General features: G+C 44.1%; 2 protein-coding genes across 4 annotated transcripts in view; one reads left to right on the top strand and one right to left on the bottom strand.

The window, feature by feature from the left end:
* Positions 1-4766, bottom strand: part of LOC308476083 (uncharacterized protein) — a 51266-nt gene extending 46500 nt beyond the window's left edge. For 2 of the 3 annotated variants that reach the window (XR_013985676.1, XR_013985677.1), the window contains exon 1: positions 3636-3765. The gene's annotated coding sequence lies outside the window, so the exon portion shown is untranslated. Of the gene's footprint in view, positions 1-3635 lie in introns of all 3 variants that reach the window. The other variant, XR_013985675.1, reaches the window with a different exon arrangement.
* Positions 4767-4959: 193 nt separating this feature from the next.
* The window catches only part of PDK3 (pyruvate dehydrogenase kinase 3), a 41213-nt gene continuing 20747 nt past the window's right edge, over positions 4960-25425 (top strand). Inside the window, exons 1-3 of the mRNA XM_081003473.1 lie at positions 4960-5238; positions 20874-21015; positions 22456-22527. Of these exons, the coding sequence (XP_080859599.1) occupies positions 5133-5238; positions 20874-21015; positions 22456-22527 (320 nt within the window). The 5' untranslated portion in view covers positions 4960-5132. The remainder of the gene's footprint in view (positions 5239-20873; positions 21016-22455; positions 22528-25425) is intronic.

Genomic DNA, 25425 nt, shown 5'->3' with positions numbered 1-25425 from the left:
AGTCCACCACTATGAAGAATGTTTTCCCCTGAAAGGGGCCAGCGAAATCCACATGCAGGCGTGACCATGGTGCTCGGGCGGACTCCCAGGACTGGACTGGGGCCCTTGGGGGATCTGGGCGGGATTCTTGGCAGGCCTGGCAGTGTTTGACCCAGGCCTCTATCTCTCCATCGATCCCCGGCCACCACACATAACTCCTGGCAAGGGCCTTCATTCTTACTACCCCTGGATGTGTCTCGTGTAGGGCTGTGAGGACCCTTTTGCAGAGGGGCTGGGGAACAACGACTCTGCTTCCCCATAACAGGCACCCCTTGTGGGCCGACAGTTCATGTTTGCGGGTTGTGTAGCCGGCGAATTCTGGCCCGGGGCTGCTGCTGGGCCATCCCCTCCACACCCAGTCCAGGACCCGGGAGATGACCCTATCTTTCTTGGAATGGTGTGCAACTTCTTGTGCCTGAATGGGGCGGTCGGGAAGCAGCTCCAGGCTCATAACCTCTTGTGCAGGTGCTGGGTCAGGGCCTGTTTCCGGTAGTGGTAGCCTGCTGAGGGCGTCCGCATGGCCCATCGCCTTCCCAGGTCGGTGAATCAGTGCATACTGGTAGCTGGCAAGGAAAATTGACCACCTGAGGACGCGAGGAGACAGCACTTGGGGGGTCTGCTTTTCGGGGGCAAACAAGCCAAGCAACGGCTTGTGGTCAGTCACCACGGTGAAGGGCCGCCCGTACAAGAAATCATGGAATTTTTTTACTCCCTTTACGATTGCCAGACCCTCCTTGTCGATTTGCGAGTAGTTCCGCTCGGTTGTGTTGAGTGTCTGGGAAAAGTACGCCACCGGTACCTCTCTTCCATCCGGGAGTTGGTGCCCCAGGACAGCTCCAATGCCATAGGGTGAGGCGTCGCATGCTAGCACCACCGGCAGCCTCTCGTCGAAGTGTGCCAAGACCGAGTTTGAGACAAGCAAGTCCTTGACTGCCTGGAATGCGGCCTCCTGGCGCTGGCCCCACACCCAAGGGGCCCGCTTGTCCAGGAGTCTGTGTAGGGGCTCCGCTACCGCCGCCTTGTGGGGAAGGAAGGAATGGTAAAAGTTCAATAGTCCCAAGAAGGCCTGAAGTTCAGTCTTGCTCTTGGGCGCTGGGGCATCACAAATGGCCCGTACCTTGTCCCCAGTCGGGTGGACCCCTTCTGCGTCCACCATAAATCCCAGAAAGTCCACCTGAGGCACTCCTAGTAGACATTTTTCCCGCTTCACCTTGAGACCCGCCGTCTGGAAACGGTGCAGAACGGTGCGGAGGCGGTCCTCAAACTCCTCTGGTGTGGGGCCGGCAATCAACACATCATCGAAGAAGGGGGTGACGCCAGGAATCCCTTTAAGGAGAGAGTCCATTATATTCTGGAATATGCCTGGTGCCACGCTGACACCGAATTGCAGCCGCTTTACCCTGAACGCTCCTCTGTGCGTCACAATCGTCTGTGCCTCTGCTGTGGCCTCATCTACTGGCAGCTGTTGATATGCTTGGGCCAAGTCCAGCTTGCCAAAAATTTTCGACCCAGCCAGGGTGGCAAGGACATGGCTGACCACTGGCACTGGGTATGCGTGGGCCGTGAGGGCCTTGTTTATGGTACATTTGTAGTCTGCGCAGATGCGGACCGAACCATTAGGCTTGACGGGTGTGACGATTGGGGTTTCCCAGGGAGCATTAGGCACCGGCTCCAGCACTCCTTGCTCTACGAGTCGGTCCAATTCCTCGTCTATACGGGGTTTCAAGGCGAACGGGACCCGGCGGGCCTTGAGCCTGACCGGTCGTACTGCGGGGTCAAGCTGTAGCGCAATGGGGGGGCCCGTATACTGTCCCAATTTCCCATCGAAAACCCCTGGAAATTCCTTGCATATGGCGTCCACGTCCACTTGTAAGCTAGTGTGGTTCACCCCGGTGACAGCTAGCCCCAGTGGTCCAAACCATGCCAATCCCAGTAAGCTAATGTAGGGGCCCTTGACCACAAGCAAGTCCAGTTGCCGCGTCCGCCCTCGGTATTGCACCCTGAAGGTCCCCACCCCCATTGTGGGGACCTTACGTTTCTGGAAGTCCCGGAGGGTGAATGGGGCCGGCCTGAGTTTGGGACCCCCAGTGGGACACAGTTTCCTTAAGGTCCTTGCCGAGATTATGGATAGAGTTGAACCCGTGTCAAGCTCCATGCGGCATGGGGCCCCCTCTATCTGTACCTCTACATAAATTTTCTCTACGTTGGGGTGGGGCAACTGGTATACCTGGAAGTCCGTGAGCTCCGTCGAGTTGCCTTGGTGCGTTGGGCCCCGGGACCTGGGGCTCTTGGATTGGTCATCTGATGCCTGGTGTCGGGTGGGCCGAGCCCGACACACCCGGGCGATGTGTCCCGATTTTCTGCACTGCCTGCACTCTGCGTTGCGGAAACGGCAGGTCCTCCTCTCGTGACTCTCCCCGCAGCTTGCGCAGTTCCCTCCTTCTCGTCGAGGCAGCTGTGGTCTGTGCGCTGCTTGAGTGCGCTGCTGTACTCGGTGCACCTCCTTCCTGTCGGATCCTGAGTCGTCGGTGAGGTCTTCATGGTGGACCCTCGGTTGGGATGGCAGGCTCGGCCGTGCCTCTTGGGTCGACCTCTCGGCAGCTTCTGTTGCCAGGGCCTCCTCCAGAGCGACCTGGAACGTTAGGTCCTTCTTAGCGTAGAGGCGCCGTTGCAGCTTCTCATCCTTCAGGCCACCGACGAGGCGGTCACGAAGCATGTTCTCCAGCTCTGAGAAGTTGCAGAACCGGGCGGCTTGGCGGAGAGAGGTCACAAACCCAGTTATGGTTTCCCCAGGGGCTTGCCGCTTTGCGTAGAAGGCATTTCGACGAGCCACCACTGAGGGCTGCGGCGAAAAGTGCCCCTTCAGCTGTTCCATTATTGTTTTGTATGGAACAGTAGCGACGTCTTCAGGCGCAAGGAGAGCCCGGGCGATTTCAAACGTCTCCTCTCCGCAGACGCTGAAGAATATCGCCCTCTTCTTGGCGTCTTCTTCGTCGGTGACCCCTTTGGCTTCTAGGAGGAAGGTGAAACGGGAGGCGTACGCTTCCCAGTCTCCAGATGCTGGGTTGAATGGCGAGAAGCTGCTGTTGGCTGCCATTCTGAGTTCCTTGTGCCCCGGAGCTGAAGCCTGGATACACGGTGCGAGGCAGCGGTGCGGCAGTTGGCGGTGCTGCGGTGCTGTGTGTGGCAGTCAGCTCAGCGGGATCCCATCCTCGTCGCCAGTGAAATATACTCAGAGTCGCAAAGTGATTTCATGCTCTTTATTCAGCTCATAGTGGTGAGGAGGAATGAATAATTGTCCCCTCACAGTATCTGCTTTATATACATTATTTACACAATGGGCTGCACATGATTGGCTAATTCTGGAATTCTACTGTAAGCCAATCAGGTTGTGGATTCACTTCTATCTGGAGCAGGATTGGGTGGTTCCTGCCAACCAATCATACTGCTGCATTGTTCTAGGACCAATCAGACTGCTGCATTCTGAATCCTATTGTTCTAGGACCAATCAGACTGCTGCCTTTTGGATCCTATTGTTCTAGGACCAATCAGACTGCTACAGTTTGGATCCTATTCAACTCAGTACATAACAATACCTTAGTCAGCTGGTTGTCAGTTCTCATTGGCCAGGGACCCATCATGACTACCCTGCCATTCTGTGGAGGGAAAGTTGTATTGATACACCTTGCTACAGTACTCAAGTTCATTTGCACTTCATGTCCCTTCTGTCCATGCCCTGTCCTTAAGGTGGATGGATCTAGGAAGCTCCTTTCTTATAACTGTGCATCTTGTAGATGCCCAAATTGTTAAGCCTTTCTCCCACGAGATTGTTCCATGCATCACCTCTCTTCTTTAAGCCTGCTTTACACCAGGTGGATGTGTACAAGAGTGGAATCATCTTTGACTTAGTAGGTTCCTTTTGCTTTCCTTCTCTGCCTGTTTCCATGCCTATAATGTTTGTTACTTTCTCTTGGGCCAGTCAGCATCCTTGTAGAAAGCACAGGCTAGCGTATCCCTTAAGGGGAAATTGTTCCATTTTTAAAAATCCTATCAGGGGTTTGTTGTTATGAAACTTTGGCTCAAGGGAAGGAAATTTTAAGACAGTCCAGAAATGGTCAGTAAGATAGTTGAAGGTGTGTGATATGACATAGATCATGGTTTCCATAGTGTACATGATGATTCCAGTTCTGGTCATAGGTTTGGACTACCATCATCCCCAACTGCTGCCCCTGCTGGCAATGGATGATGGGAGTTGTAGTTCAACAACATGTGGGACACCCCACCACCAGGTTGGGAAAGACTGATCTGGAAGGCAACAAATCCTTCATCCCTGCTCTTAAGCATTGTGTGTGGTGGTGGGGTGTGTGGGTGAAGAAGCAGGACAAGCTCTTGGAGGATAAAGAAAAGCAGAAGGGCATCTTGCCCTCAGGCAGCGATCCGTGTTATGGGTCTGAAACCACACGTGCCCCGGTCTCCTCACTTTCAAATCGAGCTGTAGGCCCGGAAACCAACCGGTGCCCATCGGCGCGTGCGCATGCCTTTGGGCGTCATGGTGATGGCAGGCGGCGCTTACTCGGGCGACCGAGAAAGGCAAAGGGAGGCGGCAGCGGCGGCAATGCTGGCTGCTCGTCGCCCAGTCAGAAGGCCGCGTAAGGCCCGGAGGCGGGCGCTCGCCGTCGCTGCCGGGCCGGGGGATACCAAGCGGCCGGCGGACACCGGCCGGGTCGAGCTGCAGCGGGAAGAAGGCGCGGTGCGCCCGGCCCCTTGATACGCGAGGGGACGGCCGTGTGGAGGGCAAGGAGGCCGATACCGCCGCCTCCCGCTAGGCCGGCAGCGAGGGGCTGCTGGGCCGCCGTGACAGTTGCGAGCGCCTTCGCCTCCCCGCCCCCTCCCGCGCGCCCGCGGTGTTTTGCGTGCGTGAGTCTCCGCACGCGCCGCCAGGCAGTTGCTCGGCCGGTTCGTCCAGGGGCCCCGCAGGCGCTGCTGCTGCTGCTGCTGCTGTGCGCGCGCGCGCGCCTTCCCCTCTCCTTCCTGCTCCTCTCCGTCTCCCTCACCCACCGACCTGCCGGCCGGCCGGCCGACCCAGCAGCGCCATGCGGCTGTGCGGGGCGCTCCTGAAGAGCCCCATCCCCAAACAGATCGAGTACTACTCCCGCTTCTCCCCGTCTCCGCTCTCCATCAAGCAGTTCCTGGACTTCGGTGAGTGACGACGGAGAGGCACCTGCACGCCGCGCCAAACCAAACAACAAGCGCGGGAGGGCGGGCGCCGCCTCCTCCTCCCGCTGCTGCTCTTTCGCTCCTAGCCGTGAGGAACGCGGGGTGGGATGTGGGGTTGGGGGGGGGGGCAAGAGAAGGAAGCCCGCTGCGCCGCCCCGGTGTGTTTGTGTGTCGTCACTGAATTGCCTTTCGCAAGGCCGGAGGTGGGGCGGGGGGGGGGCTGGTGTTGTGGACGGGGCGCCAAAACAAGCGGAAGAATCCGGGTAACTGAGGACCTGAGGGGGGGGAGGGGCTCTGAGGAGCTTCCCCAAAGGGTCAAGTGCCAGTGGAGAAGGACTGGTGTATAAAACTTATTAGTCGACTGCATTTCAGGAGGAGGGGTGTGTGTGTATGTTTTAGGGGTGTATTGAGTTGGTAAATATGGTTAGGAAAGTTAGTGTTCAGCTGCTGAGCAGGCAGAAGCTCAACAGATGGAGCTCCACACACAGGGATGTGAGGAGGAAACACCACCTCTTCATTTCTGTGTGTGATGCAGCTGTTGCAGGCAAGTTCCCTACCAGGAAAACAAGGGGAGGATCCAGGGAAAAGTTGACCAGTGTCAGTGCCTCAGTCTATTTAAGCATTCATTATATTCTCCCAGCAGCTCAAGGTGGCATATGTAAAGTATGTGGATGATTTCCTGCCCAGGTACTGAACAGCAACCGCATCGCCTGTCTTCAGAACATTCCTTGGGCCAATTCAGATCTTCTGAATTGATTCGCCAAACCATGGCATATTGGGAGCAGGCCCAAAGGCTCATGCTCAAGCCCACTGAAATTTCCAGGTTTTGTCTAATCACAATTTGCCATGCCATCCTATCTAGACAACTTAATGCTAACTTTGGAACAATAATGCTCACTTCAAAACAAGGTTTCATGATTTAGCAATTTATTTATCTATATGCTTAGCTGTATATCCTGCCTTTTTTCTATCATGGACCCAAAGGCGATGTATAATGTTGTTTTGAGGGCTGTCATCTGTTCAGGCACTGACTGAACCCAGACCTCCTTAACTTCAGCGAGGTAGTGACTCTTGTAGTCCCTTCCAACTCTGCAGTTCTGTAATTCTACACCAGTAGTGGGTCACTTTGGCATGTGGGTAGGACTGACAGGTGTCAGTCACCTTATGTCACCATGATTCTGTTAAAAAAGGAAAAATTGGGAGTGTATTCTAAGTGCATTTCCCATTCTTCCTTTGCTGGTGTGGTTTACATCCAGGTTAGGCCTGCAAATGAACTTTTTTCCTTAGTAGCTGTGGCTTGAATTCTTTTGTAGATGCAGCCTGAACTTAAATCACACCTGCAAAAGAATATGAAAAATGTTTCTTTGCAGGCATGGCTTGAATTCAGGATGTGGCTGCAAAGGAAAAATTGGGAGCACACGCTTAAGTGTTCTTCCAGTTATTAATTTTTATCAAAAAAAAAAAGTTGGCACTTCTTTAGTTTGGCACATTTCTCTGTTGCAGTACACTTACAAATCTGATACTTCTTCCTATTAGCTGCAGCTTGAACTTCCTCATGTCTGACATTGTATATGATGAAACATGTGCATGGTTTTCCCGGAACAGCCTGGCAGTCATAATTAGGCCCATGAGCTGGACGTTCCTCACCAGTGCCCTATTGGGAGTATTCTGAAAGGGAATGTATTCTGAGAGGAAGGAAGTGTTCTATTGGGCTCCACAGGAAAACAACAATGGGGCAGGATTGTTGTTTCTAAGTTCTTGCTGCAGTGATAATAGTGGGCAGTCCCATCAACATCAAGTTCTGTGTGACTTTGTCTTAGTATGCAAAATGTGAGCCTGCGTTTTGCAAGGCACTATCCTGTGTGGGCAAAGGCATTTTTTGTTAAACCTTTCCCCAAATCTAATTCCAAATGCATTTTGTGTCCTTGCCTAGTTCATTATTTTTCTTTGTTTTCTCATTTTATTATTTACTCTTTTGTTCAGAGCCTCACCAAAACATTATGCTTGGCTGACAGATCAGCATCTCAGGGAGACACACAGCAGGCGTCAGTCACTAAGGGTTTTGAAGGTTAAGCAAATTCTTCCCAGAAAGCAATAGTAATGTGAAAACTCTGGGATCTTATGTCCCTCTTCTTGGCCATGTATGCACTTTGTGTTTTTGTATTGCTTTGGTTTGTGTCTTGGGAATACTGAGCTTTTTTGAAAAGCAGGGGCTTGCAACTAAATGGTTTTCACTTCCTGGTGTGGAACTCCAAACACTTCACCTTACCATGTTAAAACAATTACAGTACAGCTTTTTCCTACTACTTGGTAGGTAGTTACTCAGGCACGGGTGGCAGATGTGGGTGCTGCTGTGGTCTAAACCACGGAGCCTCTTGGGCTTGCTGATTGGAAGGTCGGTGGTTCGAATCTGCTCAGCGGTGGTGAACTCCCGTTGCTCTGTCCCAGCTCCTGCCAACCTCGCAGTTTGAAAGCACACCAGTGCAAGTAGATAAATAGGTACCACTGCGGCAGAAAGGAAAACAGCGTTTCCATGCACTCTGGTTTCCGCCACGGTGTTCTGTTCTGCCAGAAGCAGTTTAGTCATGCTGGTCACGTGACCCAGAAAGCTGTCTGTGGACAAATGCCGGCTCCCTCAGCCTGAAGCGAGATGAGCGCCACATCCCATAGTTGCCTTTGTCTGGACTTAACCATCCAGGGGTCCTTTACCGTTATCTACTCAGGCAGAGGGAAGTGGATATGTGCTGCTGCTTGATCACCTGCAAGGAGCAGCACCTAAGACCCAGCCTCACAGCCTTTCCCAGAGAAAGAAAATCTTATTAGGGGTTGTCAGTTTAGCATGGCAAAAGTTTTCCAGTTGTCTTGTCCATGAAGTTGCCAAACAGCCCCCCAACCTGTTGCATAGCTACAAATGTGTTGCTGCTCAACTACTGAGGCAATCTGTGCCTCCCTCTGCATCTTCAAAGTTGTGGACGATACTAGCCATTTGCCATGCTTGCTAGAGAGCAGCACTGTATTAGCTATGGTGAGTGGAACTGTTGAAGCCTGGCCATAGCAACTGGACAGCATATCATCAGAGGTTGGGAACCTGTGACTGCAGGTGTTGTAGACAAATTCCTGTAAACCCCAACCAGCATGGCCAGTGGTCAGGAGCGATGGGAGTTGTTGTTGAGCAACATCTGGAGGGCCACAGGTTCCACACCCATGATTTGTGCCAAGCCTTGTTGTTTTCTATGTCCTCTCTTCTATGGGAAGCCAGCTTGAGCCCTTGCCTGACTAGATTTTTTTTGAGGGGATATAGTAAGGTTTTGTTTGGACTTGCTTTTGTAGGCTGAGTGAGATGTTGATTTTCTTGTCATTGCTTCTTTTTCCTAAGAGAGGTGGTTTTCTTATGAATTCCTGTGGTCCTGTTTTATCTTTAGTGTATTAAATTGTTTCATATGTTGTGTTGCCTTTTTATATAAAGTGTAAAGTTTTTGCAGACAGCTAGATATAATTTTAAGTTTCTGATACTCTACAACATTTTCATTATATAACTGCATCAGATTTTGTAGCAAACTTAAACAATTCAGTATGGCTAGGATCAAACTTCAGGGGACTGGCTCTCCTAGATTTGTAAAATACTTTTGAAAAACTATGTGAAATATTTAGGGGCATGGATTTCTTTCTCTTTATCTCTCCCTTTCTCCCTTGAAAAAGTATTAATCATAATAATGTTTTGGTCAGTGAAATTTAGTCTAGAGAACACTGATGTAAATTAAACTGAAGCACAACAGCAGCTGATAAATGGAACATTCAGCCAAAAGAAATCTTATTTCTACTTCTAAGTGTTCCTTTATAAGTGAAAAAGCTGACTCTGCAAGTTTGATAAAAGCTTTGTGGTAAGTTTGTTTGGAATAGGAGATAATGCTAGAATAGTGCTTTCCACATTATGTAAACCACTGAATGCAGGAGACATGAAGTTCTCAGGAGTGTTAAATATTAGCACAGAGCTAAATTATAAATGTTTAAAGAATGGTATAAGGATTTGAATCTTAATAAAATGAAATAGAAAGCATTGCGGGAAGCTGTATTGAAATGATTGATTGAAACGAGAGTTTTGCTATAACCACTGAGTAAAAGCCATTTTTCAGAGTTGGGGGGGGGGGGGGACAAAGCATTCCTATGTTCAGGATCCCCCCCTCCATTTATGTAATTCTATTGTTATTAATATGGGAATGTGGGTGGCGCTGTGGGTAAAACCTCAGCGCCTAGGGCTTGCTGATCGCATGGTCGGCGGTTCGAATCCCCGCGGCAGGGTGAGCTCCCGTCTTTCGGTCCCAGCTCCTGCCCACCTAGCAGTTCGAAAGCACCCCTAAGTGCAAGTAGATAAATAGGTACCGCTTTATAGCAGGAAGGTAAACGGTGTTTGCGTGTGCTGCGCTGGTGCTGGCTCGCCAGAGCAGCTTCGTCACGCTGGCCACGTGACTCGGAAGTGTCTCCAGACAGCGCTGGCCCCCGGCCTCTTAAGTGAGATGGGTGCACAACCCTAGAGTCGGACACGACTGGCCCGTACGGGCAGGGGTACCTTTACCTTTACCTTATTGTTATTAATAGATCAATACCAGCTATTTATGTATATATCCATTTAGGGACAAAAGGACCTCTCTGAATTTAGAGGGCATTAAATGGCTGAGGAATTTTATATGATCAGGTAACAAGAATAATAAACCAAGACAAAAACTTGGTTTTTGTTGCCCAGAATGGCTGGGCAACCCAGTCAGATGGGTGGGGTGCAAAATTATTATTATTATTATTATTATTGAAATTAGTCATGTAATCAATCAATAGTGATGGTTTGTGGCCAAGACAGACATCACAAAATTGAAAAAACTAATACTTCAGGTCCAGAGAAATAATGGTTTGAGGAAAAGGGATTTGGAAATAGTAATCCCTGAAGATGCATTTTGTTCAATGTGGAATACTTCCCTACAAATGTCTAAGACTAATGTCATTATATCTAAAAGAGAAACATATATTTATCACTTAAAAACTTATTGTTGGTGTTATATATCCCTCCATGTGGGTTACATGCATATTTCCCAGTGCAGAATGTAATTTGAAGATAAATAAATAACAGGATAACAAATTCTGGGTAATCAGTTTTGAGTCATGTGCATAGAATATTTGGAGCTAGCAAAGATGTCTTGTTCTGGTTTTGATTTTTGGAGGAAAATGGGGCCACTTGTAGGCATATTGACACAGTGATTTCATATGATCTAGAACCAGACTTAGGTATTCTGTATGTTTTTGTTCAGGAACTGCAGTTGAGAATCAATTCATGGAACGATAATTGCTTTTTAAAATGTTTGTGATGAAAGCAGTGTGCAATGCTCACTAAGAAATTTATTAATCACATATGAAGCAAGATGCTTATCTGTATTCATATAGTTTGCAATGTCATAGATTTGTATGGTCCATAAGGAATGCTGAATTGTTTCTGTATTTATTAGGCATTTTTATGTGTGTGTTGATGAAAATAATAAATGGTGGGGGCATCAAGTATATTTTAATTTTATGTTTAGTGTAAATGCATTTAAGTAAAGGACAAAACCATCTAAAATACATATTTTATGACCTAAAACATTACATTAATGTTGATCGTCATAGTTGTCCGTTCCTTTGAAATCCTTTAAAATTTGAAATCCAAGTGTGGTCTGTTTTCATTATCTAAATTGGGTGCAATTATGGCAAAAAGATAGTGAAAACTGTTTGTAAAGGCTTCAAGTTCTAACATTCTAGTGCTAACACAATCTAAAGATTAGATTATGTTATTTGAACATTAACTTGTCATATACCCCTTTTGAGTTCCTAAACTCTGAAAGCATGGGAAGGAGGCAAGTTAGTAACTAGATAAAATTGTTATTCAGGATCATTCTGTAATTAATGTAATTTTAAATAATTCCTCAAATCAGTGTCAGTAGCACTTAAGCCCCTTGTATACTGAAAAATTTTGATTAAAAAATTGAGATAAAATTAATGGTTTAACATTGATGCAGCAACACCTGTGGCCTGTAGTTCTGCAAAATTTAACCACTGAGCTTCTGTTTACTTAATTAGCCATTAAATTAGATGTGGCAGACTGGTTGCTAATGGGCCAGATGCAGCCGGTTGGACCTTCCTGCCTAGCCCTCAGTATCACCTCCTCACTTGCAGGTTTTAGGCTTGAAACAAAAGCTTCTATTAGTGTGCGTGACAGCAAGTGTGTTTGTCCACTTTGGCCACACTCGCTGTTGGCATATGGTCCCTGAATGATTGTCCAAGGGGAAATGCAGCCCTTGGACTGGAAAAATGCTCCCCACTCAGATTAAAATACAAAAAAAGAAAATATACACACTATATTTTTTCAAACCAAAACAAAAAACTTGAATATTTCATCTTTAGGGCTTTGGGCAGATTACATTTAAAACACTCATAAAATGTCAGAAGAGCAGACTAAGTTGAAAATTATGTTAAATAATATTACATCATCTAAGTTGCCATAAAAAATCAGCCAGCCAACCTTTCCATTTTTATTTTTTTTAAACTTCTAGGAAAATATTGAAGTCATGTCGCTTAGGGCTTGCTTGGACTTCCTTCTCTAGTTTTATTAAGTGTTCAGTTAAACATTTATTGGAGATAAGAAAGGTGACTTCAAAAACATTTTCTAAATATATCTTGCTGCTTCTCATTGCTGGGCTTTGCTGTTACTATTTTAACTCACTTTAATTATTAATGCTATATTAACAGGGAAGTTGGAATTTTAAATGAAAGGTTTAGAATTCAAGGAGCCTCTTAGATAGCTGTATTGTCTAGGCTTCCCTGTTTGATTTTCTTACTTGCTGCTCCTCAAACTGCACTGAAATTCACTCTTGAAGTTTGCCCAAGCTTCTGGGATAGAAAGGCATTGCTTAGAAAGGTAGTACTTGGTGACCTTGTAGCATAACTGGAAGCTTCCCCCGTGGTGCTTTGGATCCCAGCCTAAGACTGAAAAACAGCACAGATAAACATTGCACTGGAAGGCCTATTTCTAGCTAATGGGGTATGGATGAAGAAGATACATTGTATCTTATTTATTTGTTTCAAAATATAGTAATGCTCATTCACAATTTTTAGCAGGCTCAATTATATATTCGCATAACTTAATATTTTTAAAAGGTTTCTTGGATAATAGCAATTTTTGTATCGGGCGATTATTATTGATGCAGTTAGATTTAGTCCCCTGTTGTGTATTGGAAGGAATTTCCTCCCTGGATTATTGCCTGGGATTTGTCCTTTTTCAAGATCATTGAGCAGAGGTTATACATGTAAGATTAGGTACATGCTCTCATGCAGTTTCTTGTTTTCAGCAGAGATAAACTGAGCTAAGTAGTTGTTTTCCTTCCCTTTAAAATCTGCTTTGTAACAAATTGGCAGCCAGAGTAGAGGTCTCTTATGTAACCATTTTTCTTTGGATTTTGCCAGCAACTGTGCCAATCTGTTTTCTGCCTTAGTAATAGTCTCATGAGATGATGCCCAGTAGTTTTCAGAATGCTTTGACAGTAATCACTTCCCCCTTGGAAGTCAATGGGATTTCAGCATGGCAGTGTTAATGAATTGCGTTTGGTATAATTTACCTACTTCACAATACAGTATATGTTAATTTCAGTAGGGCTCACATACATTTCCTCTCACAAATTCAGATTAAATGATTAAGTGAGACACCAAAAGCCAGTAGCAATTTTCTTCCTGTGCCAGAGGTTTTCAAACTTTTTGAATCCACGGCTCCCTTGACCAACTACAGTGGTAACTACAGGTTACATATGCTTCAGGTTACAGACTCCACTAACCCAGAAATAGTGCTTCAGGTTAAGAAATTTGCTTCAGGATGAGAACAGAAATCGTACAGCGGCGGCACAGCGGCAGCAGGAGGCCCCATTAGCTAAAGTGGTGCTTCAGGTTAAGAACAGCTTCAGGTTAAGTACGGACCTCCGGAACAAATTAAGTACTTAACCTGAGGTACCACTGTACATTCTTTCTGTAGCACAACTGTGGGGCTCAGGAGCTCATTTATGTTGCCCAATGCCTGTAGAGCTGGCAGCCTTGCACCCTTTTTGGACAGCCTCCCTTGTGGAGTGTTCCCTCAGCCTCCTCTCCTCTCCCTTCACCTTGGGAGTCCTCTGGACAGCCGCTGCTGCCGTCCCTCAGAGGAGTTGCCCCCCCCTCCAAGAAGAGGCAACTCCTCACACTACCCCCAGGGGCATGGGACTTGTCTGTCCATTCCCAGAACCAAGATCTAGTGGACTGGCTGGCTGGGCCCCCTCAACCACTTGCTTGCTTACTCCAAGGCCACCTCAACTCCTGGCAACCAACACCCCCTGGCCAGCCCCAGAGGCATCATTTGCCAACAGAGCTTGTAGTCAGGGCTACTGCAATAAACAGCTGTGAAGCCTTTGGGAAGCAGAGATGCGAGAGAACATCAGAGGAGGGAGGGAAGGAATGAGAAATAGAGCCAGTGTTGCCCATGTCACCGCTGACCATCATTCAAGGCATCCCAGGGTGCTATGGCATACTGGTTGAAAACCACAGCCCTATGCAAATTGCAGTTTCAGAGGAGAGGTTTTTTTGTCATTATCACAGCAGGAGAAGGGTTATATCCCCCCACCCTCTGAGGTTCCAATAATTATAAGCCACTCCCCCAGGAACTTATATTTGCACTTTTTGTAAAGTGCATGCTAAATGCCAAGACACATTTATCATCACATCTGTCTTCGCCCTATACTGAGACTTGTTCTGTTCTGTCAATTTCAGCTGTTACCCTCAAACTAGTCTTAGATGATTTTAGTTCTGTTAGTTTTCTTCTAAAGTTATGGGAGAAAATCAGTCCAGAGTTCTCCTGAGATAACCAATTTGTGCAGGACATCTGAAAAAACTCACAAATATTTTGCTTTCACTTTTAACAACATATGTGAATACTTCATTGCTAATGATATCATTAAGTTGTTTTCAATGTAGTGATAAGCAGATTGTTCCATCAGTGCAAGGATTTCTCTCCCTCAACTAGTGGGTCATTCAATCATTAAGTGCTGTCATGAGAACTTGAATAGGCAAACATTCTATATAATTAATGAATTTTTAAAGATACATTAGTTATGTGCATACATTCAGTGTTTTAACTATCTCTTTAAAATGTAATGTTTGTGAAGTGGTTTTTATTCACTGGCTGGTTAATGTTGCAGATCACTGGATACGTAGAAGCAGAAAAGTATTTAAATACATATGCTACTTTTTCACCTATTGGTGCTGAAAACAAACAGTCCAGAGATAGGTCAGTCTTAGTCCATTTAAATCAATGGGCTTCAGCACGCTTAAAACTGGGCTGGATCATTTTATTGGTGTCTTAATCCTCTTTGCTATTTACCTTCTTCAAGATGTGTTAAGATAAAGGAATTAACATGTTTCATTTGTCTTGTCATGTGCAACATGCAGTATTGTAATGTTTGGCATACAGTACTACTCAAATGAAACTACCCCGACTGATTAAAAGCAACCACTCCACATAACTACTGTTGTATAGTTTCACATGTACTTTTGAAAGATAATATAAGCATTTTTATTGATATTTTCATGTGCCTTTGACAAGTATCGTAACTGAACAATCTTTGTCCAATGCTCATAACTGTTCTCCTAACAATATTATTCATTATGGATCATAAATTAAGAAAGCTTTGCAAATTAATAAACATAATTGGCTGCTTGATTTATAATATTTTTAATTGGCCTGTTTAGCTTTACTTAAAACGTATGGTGAGATAGCCAATATTAATTAGAGCAAACCCATTGATTTTAGTGGACCTACTGTGAGTTTGAAAAACAGATAAACCATAAGTGAAACTGAAAATGTGAACATATTTATGTAAGAGGCGTTGAAGAATGCACTGTCTATACTTGTCTTGATGTGGTTAGTAGCTCTGAATTAAACACATTAATTATGGAAGATCAGTTCTCACAAGAACATCAAATTGCTTTACATTTGTTTTTTAATCAAAAATTATAAAATGGATTTAAGTATAAAACTGACAGTTTATATTGTCCTGTTACTGTGACTTGCTTGTTTTATATGACAGTAATCTCTTGGAAACCTTGTCACATGAATGAATTCTTTGTGAAAAATATTCACGATTGTAGGCATGTTTTGCGTTTAGTTGTCAAGCAATAAACATGTATGTGTGAGTAAAAATGCTTTCCTTCCTTTTTATTTACTTCTGATGACATTAGTGTTGGCTATAGAGTAAAGAATGTGTTTTTTACATATGCACACATTCGTTGTATGGCAGAATTTTACATCTTTATAAGTTCTGGGAAGGGCAGAAAGTTCAAGGATGCTGTTCATGTACATTAAAATCAGTAGGAGCTTGGTTAAATATTCCAAGAAAGTGTTGGGTAACTAGACAAAAGCAAAACTCAAGCCTTGTGAATAAGAAGAGTTTCAACACTATTCTCTCCTATTAATTATGGGGTAAGGACTTGGACTTCACGTTCTTCTTGCCTGTAGAAAGATATGATGGCAAAAGAGAGAGTAATAGGAAACAAGTAATTTCCACAGCGATCTGTTTGTACCCTCTTATAATATACCGTATTTTTCGTCCCAGAGGACGCACCTAGTTTTTTTGGGGGGGAAATAAAGGAAAACAATTTTTTCCTTTATTTCCCCCCCCCCCCAAACCAGGTCGGGGAAACCGAACCAGGTCGAGGAACAACGGGATGGCGGCGCTGCGCCTCGTTGCTGTCCCCCGAGCTTGTGGGGCTGGCCGATGTCTGTCCGGTGGGCGGGGCACTCTGCTTCACGGCGTCCCTCGCGCCGGGCGGTAGGCTGCTATCCGCAGCGTAGGAAGCAGGCTCCAACACGCTGCGGATGTCTGCCCGGCGTGAGGGGCGCTCTGCTTCAGGGCACCCCTCACGCCGGGCAGCAGGCTGCTATCCGCAGCGTAGGGAGCCCTGCGGGACCTCCCGTAGGGCTGCCTAGACTGTGGATGTGTTCCCGAAGCGCCGGGCGCTCTGCTTTCAGCTCGCCCGGCGCTCCAGGAAGCAGGCTGCTATCCGCAGCCTAGTCAGCCCTGCGGGACCTCCCGCAGGGCTGCCTAGGCTGCGGATGTGTTCCCGAAGCGCCAGGCGCTCTGCTTTCAGCACACCCGGCGCTCCGGGAAGCAGGCTGCTATCCGCAGCCTAGACAGCCCTGCGGGACCTCCCGCAGGGCTGCCTAGGCTGCGGATGTGTTCCCAAAGCGCCAGGCGCTCTGCTTTCAGCACACCCGGCGCTCCGGGAAGCAGGCTGCTATCCGCAGCCTAGACAGCCCTGCAGGACCTCCCGCAGGGCTGCCTAGGCTGCGGATGTGTTCCCGAAGCGCCGGGTGCTTTGCTTTCAGCGCGCCTGGCGCTCCGGGAAGCAGGCTGCTATCCGCAGCCTAGACAGCCCTGCGGGAACTCCCGCACGGCTGCCTAGGCTGCGGATGTCTTCCTGAAGCCTGGAGAGCGAGAGGGGTCGGTGCGCACCGACCCCTCTCGCTCTCCAAGCTTCAGCGAAAGCCTGCATTCTCCCCATAGGACGCACCCAGATTTCCCCTTCATTTTTGGAGAGGAAAAAGTGCGTCCTATAGGGCGAAAAATATGGTAGATGCCAAACCCTGTCTACAGTGCTACTTATATAGGTGAGAATTGCTAAAAGCAATTGCTAGCAGTTTTTTGTTGCAACATCAGTCCTGTAATTGTTGTCACAAAGGTCCTAAGATACGAGTAAATTTAAGAATGTGCCAGTGATTTAGGAAAGCCGGAGTTTAGTAGCTTGAAAAGATCTACTTTTCTCTGAGAGCTTGTCAGCAAGGAGGTGGGCAGGGAAAAGAACCTGTTTCCAGGCTGAGTAAGGAGGAATGGGGAGGTGTATGAAAGTGTTGGCTGGAGACTCTTGGCTGCATAAACACTTTTGTTTTTCAGCTACCCTTCCCCTTGTGTGTCTGTAACCAGGCCAGGGGGTGATTTGAAGTGGAGCAATAAAAAACATAAGCATTAAGCCAGGTTACTGAGTTTGAACATAATGATTAATGCAAGCTGAAATTCACAACCTTTAAAACTATGGGTCCAACTGTGTTGGCCTTAAAGAAACCATGCTTAGTTGACTGGGGCAGGTTTGAACTAGATATGAAAACAAGCAAAAGTTAATATGAACAAACCATGGTTTACCATCTCGGCCCCTGCTAGTACAGCTGCATGCTGTTCTAAAACATCTGGAGGACACCTGGTTGGTGATGGCTGGAGTAGACAGCATTACCGGGCAAGAGGGGCACATAGGCTGACCTATAAAGCAGGTATGGAGAGCCTTTGGCCCTAGATGTTTCTGAATCACAACTCCCCTCAGCCACAGCAAGCATGATGGAAGTTGTAGGCCAGCAACATCTGGAGGGCCAAAGGTGGAAAAATGATGCAGACTCTTTATAAAGAAGCATGTGAGACAATTTATTGTTAGGAATAAGTTACACATTAAGAAGGATCTCTGTGACTGGATCGGTGAACTTCTTTATTTTTACTTTTATCTGGGGCAGAGTTCGATCAGAGAGGTAAGGGAGTGATTTTTTTCTTTCCCATACACAGTTTTCCTGATTTAAAAATTTGCTCCCTCCTCTGAAGTTGCTATGTTCCCATTTGAAGGCTTCCCTCCATGGCTCCTTCAGAGTAAAAATAACAGTACCTGTATTGGAAGATCCAGTCGTAGATCTCATTGATAACATGTAGTTAAGCCTCAAGTACATACAGGATGGTAGATAACTTTCCATCCAGTTGTGTACTGCTTAGTGGGAAGGCAGATGGGGCAGAAATGTTGTGCCATCTCACTTCTTGCTCCAGGTTACTTTAGGTTATATTTTTACTTGGTTTCTTTTTGAACAGCTTAAAAAAACGAACCATCTGCAACTGGTTAACTGAATCTGTAACTACAGGGCATAAGTTCTCACATTGAAGGGTATAAACTGGCTGTTTAATAGAGTTCAGCTGGGGGCTATTTTTGATCCTGTTTATTTCAGTTAGGAGTCTACCTATAAGTCACTAACTGTTATGTTAAGCTCATACGTTCTTGAGAGCAGTTCCGTTTAAAGTTGTGCAGAACTCTATAGCACAGACTAAATAGAAAAGGTTAACAAAATAAATAAAAATAAGGCTTATGTAACTAGAATACATCTGCAACTAGAATAATTTGCTCAACAATCTTCCTTTTTCATACCAGTGTTTTAGTGTTGTCTTAATCACTTTGGACTAGTGCAGGCTTATCAGCTTGGATCCCATAACCACGGTGAAATTAAGTAGAAGTAGAAGGGTTCATATAGCTCCTTTCAGGAGCAAAGTCCCCCTATATTTCCCCATGGATCCTAACAACAGCAGAGCATTACATTAGTATTAACTAGTTCCCTCTTAACAAGGGTTTGGTAACCAGTTTTAATCCATGGGTTCAAATTCTTGTTAAGAGGGAAGACAGGTTAGCATTAACTGCCCTTAACATTGGTACTGGTGTGATGCTTTTAGACAGTTAAGGAAGCAAGGGGAGATTCACTTTTGCAAGTGATTCCATGAAACCTTTCCTGGCTATTATAGAGAGTAGTGGTTGCCAGCAGATATTAATGGATACTGTTTGTGATGTGCACACAGTCTGAGCCAACCTTGATGATTCAGTGCCAGTGTCTCTTGTGTCCTCAACAGTGATTTTGCCTTGGTGGTGGTAGATTACTTCTTGAAGTTTGGAAGACTTGAAATTCTGGTAGAGAAGAATCAGTATCTTCTGATCTATGCCTTGTAATAATAAGTAGAATGAAAATTTGACACTTTGTGGTAGCCAGAAATGGTCAGTCTAACCAGATGAATATCTGGTTGAGTCCCAAGTCAGTTGTGCTAGTAAAGCAAAAATAAATGATTGCAGATTGTTCTAGTGGTCCTAAACAGTTTTTTACAGATTAATTATGTGACAGATAATGGCTGTCATTTTCCAATTCTTGACAAAAATACATCTACCCAAAAAAAGTACATGCATGCAGATGAACAGGCAAAGACATACATCGATAAATACTTGCAGGATCATATCTAAAACAAAAAATTACTAAGCTATAACAAGCCATTGTCAGGCGTGCCTTAAAGGAGTGAGAAATACTAAGTACTTAAGGGGGGTGGAATCTGATTGGGCTGTATCCTGCCAATGTACATTATCTGCGAATAGATGCTGAATGATGTGCTGTTGAACTGATTATAATGGGACTGCCTTAAAAAGTATGACCTTGATTGTGCCAGTTGCACTACACTTAAGGATTTTTCAAATTGCAAATCTTAGTTATTATATGCATAGCAATGCTTTTAACATTATTTCCTGGGCTGCATGAACATAACTTAATCAGTACCTTGCAGCACTTGTTCATTTTGCAGGCGGTTGTCTTTTGTGACCATGACTAACACATTTGCAATCTTTCTCTTGCCTAAAGTGGAATACTGACAGCTCATTACAGGTAAAACACAGGTCTGTGAGTTTACCTGGCCTTTTTGAATATTACTGTGGAGTTGTCTACTCTTAGGGAGGGGGTGAGAGGAATGAAAATATGTATAGTCTCTAGTCTGAAGCCTTGATGTTTGGCTGTTGGCTACTGTCTAGAACATCCAAGTTGCTGTGCTAAGTAGCAATGAATAAACCTTTACCAACTTTCTGCTAATTTGAAAGTGTTTATAGATTGAAGGTTGCAATCCCGTCTCACCTATCAGAGCATAAGCACCACTTATGAGTAGGTCTTTATAGGAGTGTACTGTAAGGGTGCAATGAGGTCAAAGCCGAGCACACCAAAGTCCCATTAAAAATATTGAGCATAAAGGTCACAGTTAAGCCCATCAGTTTCATACATTTTAATTGGACCAGTGTGCCTAAACATACCAGGACAGTGCCCAGTGTTTCCTTTTCTCTGCCATGCTCACCCTTGGACTCAGCAGAAAACATCTATTCTATAGCAGAGCATGCAGAGATACATATACAAACACATATGTTGTGACACTAACCCACCACTGTGTTAGAAAGATGAGTGGGAAAAGATAGGTCTGCCTCTTCCTAAAATGATCCAAATACCAAAGAGAATTGAATCAAATAAATGTTTAAGAATAATAAAAATACTAATGCATAATTTAGAACCCCCCTTTTTAAAAAAAGAACATTAATCCAAAGTATTGGATTCAATCTCCTTACTCAGTTTACTTATGTGCTAGATGCAAAAGTATTTTGAAAAGATGTATATATGATTGCCAAATGTGCGTCCATCTTCAGGTCTTTGACACGGTTTAGCTTACAGTTAGGTAAATAATAAGCAGATAGATACAAGTATGCACTTTGATTAGTGCAATCAGGCTGGTGTTGGCGGCTCCTGTGGGTGTTAAGTAGTTTGTGTATTGAATTCAGATTTAGTAAACATGAAGGAAACTTGCACTCAAAACCTAGTGTCTGGCTAAATAAAGGATTTTCCCCCCTTTACATCATGTTTACATTTTCTAAGAATGTCTGAAGAATGAGGGAGTGGGGGAACTAAATTCTGTTTGTCTTTTCAACCATAGGACGTGATAATGCATGTGAGAAAACATCATATATGTTCCTGCGGAAAGAACTTCCTGTGCGGCTTGCTAACACTATGAGAGAAGTCAACTTGCTGCCGGACAACTTGCTGAATAGACCTTCAGTTAAGCTAGTCCAAAGCTGGTAGGTATAGAGAACAGGCAACAAAGCTATATGAACCGAACATGGTGAATTTTACAAGCAAAATAATCTAGCTGCCCAGCTCAGGCAACTGTAGCAAGCTTACATATAAGAATTCAATGGTTGGGTTTCTGCTCCATATTCTACATACCTGGGCTCTTCCTCTACCTTGTACATTCCACTTCTTCCTCACCCACAAGCTCTAATTTCTCTTCCCTCCATCTGCATGCTCCAAATCCTCTTCCTTTCTCTCAGTTCACATGTTCCACCTCCGTTTCCACAAGTTGTTCTGGGATAGCAAAAATGACATCCTTAAGAATAAATTTAAATTTGGTGTGTGTGTCTATAAGAATATTTTTGAGTAAGTTGTTTTTGCAGTACATGAAGTTATTTGGGCCATGAAGAAGACCTATGGTGGAAGGGGGAAGTGTTGTTAATAAGCTACATCTAAAAGACTCTAGAGAGAGAAGGGAAAATGGGTGAGATGTTAATGGGAATTAATGTGAACAAATGTGGTTTCACCTACTTAGGCACCAGTCCTATTCACATTTAACTGAAAGTATGTTTCACTAAACTTGATGGAACTTTCTTCTAATTAGACATGTATAGATAGGATTGTACCAATGCTTCTTTTTGGTTAGAGATGGTATTAAAAGTCATGCACTGAAAACCTAGTGCATTTGAGGTTAGTTTGACGCTAGACCTGGTCTGTTTCTTAAATGGGATATGTTCTCTTGCAGAGGTGCTATAAAAATATGTAAAATGTTTTCTCTTTACTGTACTGAGAAGAGTGGAAAATTATAAGCTTTTTTATTGCTTTAATAGATTTTTTGTTTTGTAGCAATAGTGGCTTACAAAATCAAATCTTAAAAGTAAAATAAAATATGTCTTGGAAACCCAAAGAATCTAGGATAAAAGCAGCAGAAGTCAATTATAAGAGGTCCTGCAGAACAGTAAGTTTCAAAGCTCTGATAAAAGAGGAGAGGTGGGACTTGGAGGACCGTTCCAGGTTTAGAAGATTTGCATTAACTGTAGAATTTCCTGTTATATGAAACAATATCTACAGTTGTAATTGTAAATAGTTGTTTTCTACACAGTGCATATGTTATAAATAACTCTACAGTTTTCCACTTTCAAATGGTTTCTGGTGTCAGGTCTATGTCTAAAATACTTTTAAGTACAAGTGAATAAATTGAAATCTGAATCGGTTGGTTCAAGTATTTAAATAGTAATCCTTTAATTTACTTAATTTTTGCTGGACAAAATTTACAGTATCTGCATCATATTTCAAAGATATTTTAACCTAACGTTGTTTAGTTGACAATTTTTGTAGGTTCTAATGCCTTCCAGTGTTTCAAGTCATTATTAGTTAAGACTCTAGCTTATCTCTTGCTTTTTCGCTAGGTGGTTTTACGTTAATTTTGCTCTTCCTATGTGTTTCAGGTATATGCAGAGCTTTCTTGAACTTTTAGAATATGAAAATAAAAGTCCTGAAGATCCACATGTTTTAGATAAGTAAGTGACTACTGTTTCAAACAAATCAACTCTGTGGAAACAGTATAATGATCTTCTGCCATAATGTAGATGAAATCAGAATTTTAGTTCACAAAGTTTGCTGTTGTTTCATGAAAACTTTTTTTTATTAGAACAAATAACTATATTGAAAAAGACTTTTAGTTTCCTAATAATGCTGTATTGTATATACTAATGAACTGATCAGGTATCTGTTTGTTTTTTCCAGCCTGCTGTAGTTTAAGGTGAAGGTGAAATGTTAAGTTGTAACCTCCCCTTATTAAAAACAAGATAAAAATGCTGCCATTGTTTCTAAAGGAAATGCATTGTATATTCAGCCGGATGCATCTTGGAAGTCATCTTCTGCAATTGCTTGTACAGCTAAATTGGCAAAGTGACTTTAAGAGTGAGAGAGAGAGAGAGAGAGAGAGAGAGAGAGAGAGAGAAAGGGTGTATTTCCTGTGATAAATTAGATTACACCAGGAGTCCCATAAGAAATGGATTTGGGTCTTTGAAAAGCAGTGGAAAATATTGGTTTTATTTTGTGGAGAAGATGAGAGTATTAGCTTTGGGGCTCTGAACAAGTGCAGAATCAGGACTTGATTTAGGTTTGTTGAGGCCCTAAGCTACTGAAGGTAATGGGGCCCTTTATATGTCCAGCTGTCCTTTGTCAACAATAAATTGTCACTGTTTTGTGTGTTGAATATATGCTATATGGTGATTTATGGACCTAATAGGTATCTAAAGCCATTTGCACATGTTGCCATGCACACTTTATATAGAAATGAGCAAACCAGTGATATTTCAGGGAGCAGGCTAGCAGACGGGGCCCATTGCTTACATCATAGGAGACTACACAACACGAAACACTGTTGCTGTATGTAGGTTTTATTTTATTTGTTTTTTATCTTACATTTTGGAAATGTACATCCAGATTTTTTTTCTTTAAATTTTTTGGGGGCCCCCAAGAGAGTGGGGCACTAGGCTATAGCTTGTTTAGCTTATACGTAAATCTGGCACTGTGCAGAATCCGTATTTCAGAGTATATATAGTTCACAAATAATATTTTATTTTCTTCTGTGTCATCGAACATCAGATATGATGAACTTCAAAGTCATCCCCTGTCATTTATTTGGACAGGTATGGTTCACAAAATAACCAAAAGGTCAAGGTAAACAATAAGGTTATGTTTAGAGACAGTGTGACACCCAGGCGAATCATATGCGGACATGTAGGAATAAAATGGCACAAATTCGCATTGATGATACTTGAAGTTGAAATGGAATCCTGAAAATAAACCCATTTTTTCCTCTACTAAAAGAGAGTGTTTTTCATAGCCCTTCTTAGAAGGTAGTCTATAATACAGAGCAAAAATAAAGAAAGCAAACTTTATTTCTTTATATTGTATCTTTATTTGCCACTTCTCTACATGTTAGAGGAGTAGGATGCCCTTAATACTTAGATCTCATGTTCCAAAAAAAAGGGAATTCTTTTTTCATTTGAAGCAGCGAAGTAGAGAAATGGACTTCTCCTGGCCTTAACTCTCAGATCCTCATAGAATCAGCAGGATCTAATCTAGCTGAAGCTTTTAAGCATTAAATAATTTTCAAGAAGGAGTGCTTGTCCAATCAGCAAGCCAGGTGAGTAGGTTAAAACCCTCCTTGTGCAATTTGAAGGTTTTGAGGTTTGGGATTAGGTTGTTACTGTTCAGATTTCTCAGTTATTATTTTTAGAGTAATGGATCATTTGAAAACTGCATGAGGAATTTGCGGAGGTACTTAAGCATTGCTGATTAGACACGAAAATGGCAAGTAAGATACCTTTTAAAAAGGAGCACTCTTTCACAATCAGAAATGTATGTTAGAAAAGTACCTGCAAGGAAAATGGACATGATTTTATTACTTGATAGGAAAGGTTATATTTACATCATGGCAGCTCTCTAGACTAGCAAAACTTCCCGATACAAGAAAAATGGGGAAGACTGGTAAAAATGTGTGGGGAATTTGCATAGTTAATGGAAGTAATTTAGATCAGTGTTTTTCAGCCTTTTTTGGGCAAAGGCACACTTGTTTCATGAAAAAAATCACGAGGCACACCACCATTAGAAAATGTTAAAAAATTTAACTCTGTGCCTATATTGACTATATATAAAGTAATTCTCTTGAATAGGAATCAAATAAACACAAAGAAAGTATTTTATAATTACTTTATTATGAAATAGTAAGTAAACAGAAATATGAAAAATTATAAAATACTTTATTCAGTGCGCAACCTGGGCCTGTTTGGCTGAACACAAAGCTGATATTCTGGCTGGAATCGAACGTTGCGGACCGTTCTCTGCTCAGTAGGGATCGATCCGCTGATCCCCGCTGAGCCGGCGGATGACAGCTCCGTCTCCGCACTGTGTGTGGAGAGGGAGATGTCAGAACCCCACTGCTCTCTATGGGGAATCGGATGAGAGCGGACCGCCTGTCCGCTCTCATCCGATCCCATCCGATCTGATCCCCACCCAGGACGGATGGAAAATAGGGTGGACACAGCCTGCCTAGTGGGCGAAAATTTGACTTAAAAAAAAAAAAATCTTTCGAATTTTTCAATTTTTCCCACGGCACACCAGGCAACATCTCGCGGCACACTAGTGTGCCGCGGAACAGTGGTTGAAAAACACTGACTTAGATAATAGACTCAAGCATATTCCAACCCCCCTTGCCAAATATTTAGTATTGTCACTAGAATATTCAAACTTGTAATTATTGGAAATGAGTGTAGCGCTGCCAAGTTGGACCTGCAAAAGGAACCATGCTGCTTCACTTGGGAGGCTAGATTTCAGGTATTCTTACTGAGAAGACCTATGAATTTAAGCAGATTTGTACAGATTTGGATTTTTTGCACCTTCCTGTT

Source organism: Podarcis pityusensis, assembly GCF_964106645.2.
Source record: "Podarcis pityusensis genome assembly, chromosome: 4".
Lineage (NCBI taxonomy): Eukaryota > Metazoa > Chordata > Lepidosauria > Squamata > Lacertidae > Podarcis > Podarcis pityusensis.
The sequence above is the reverse complement of the archived record's forward strand: the minus strand, read 5'-3'. Positions and strand labels throughout refer to the sequence as shown.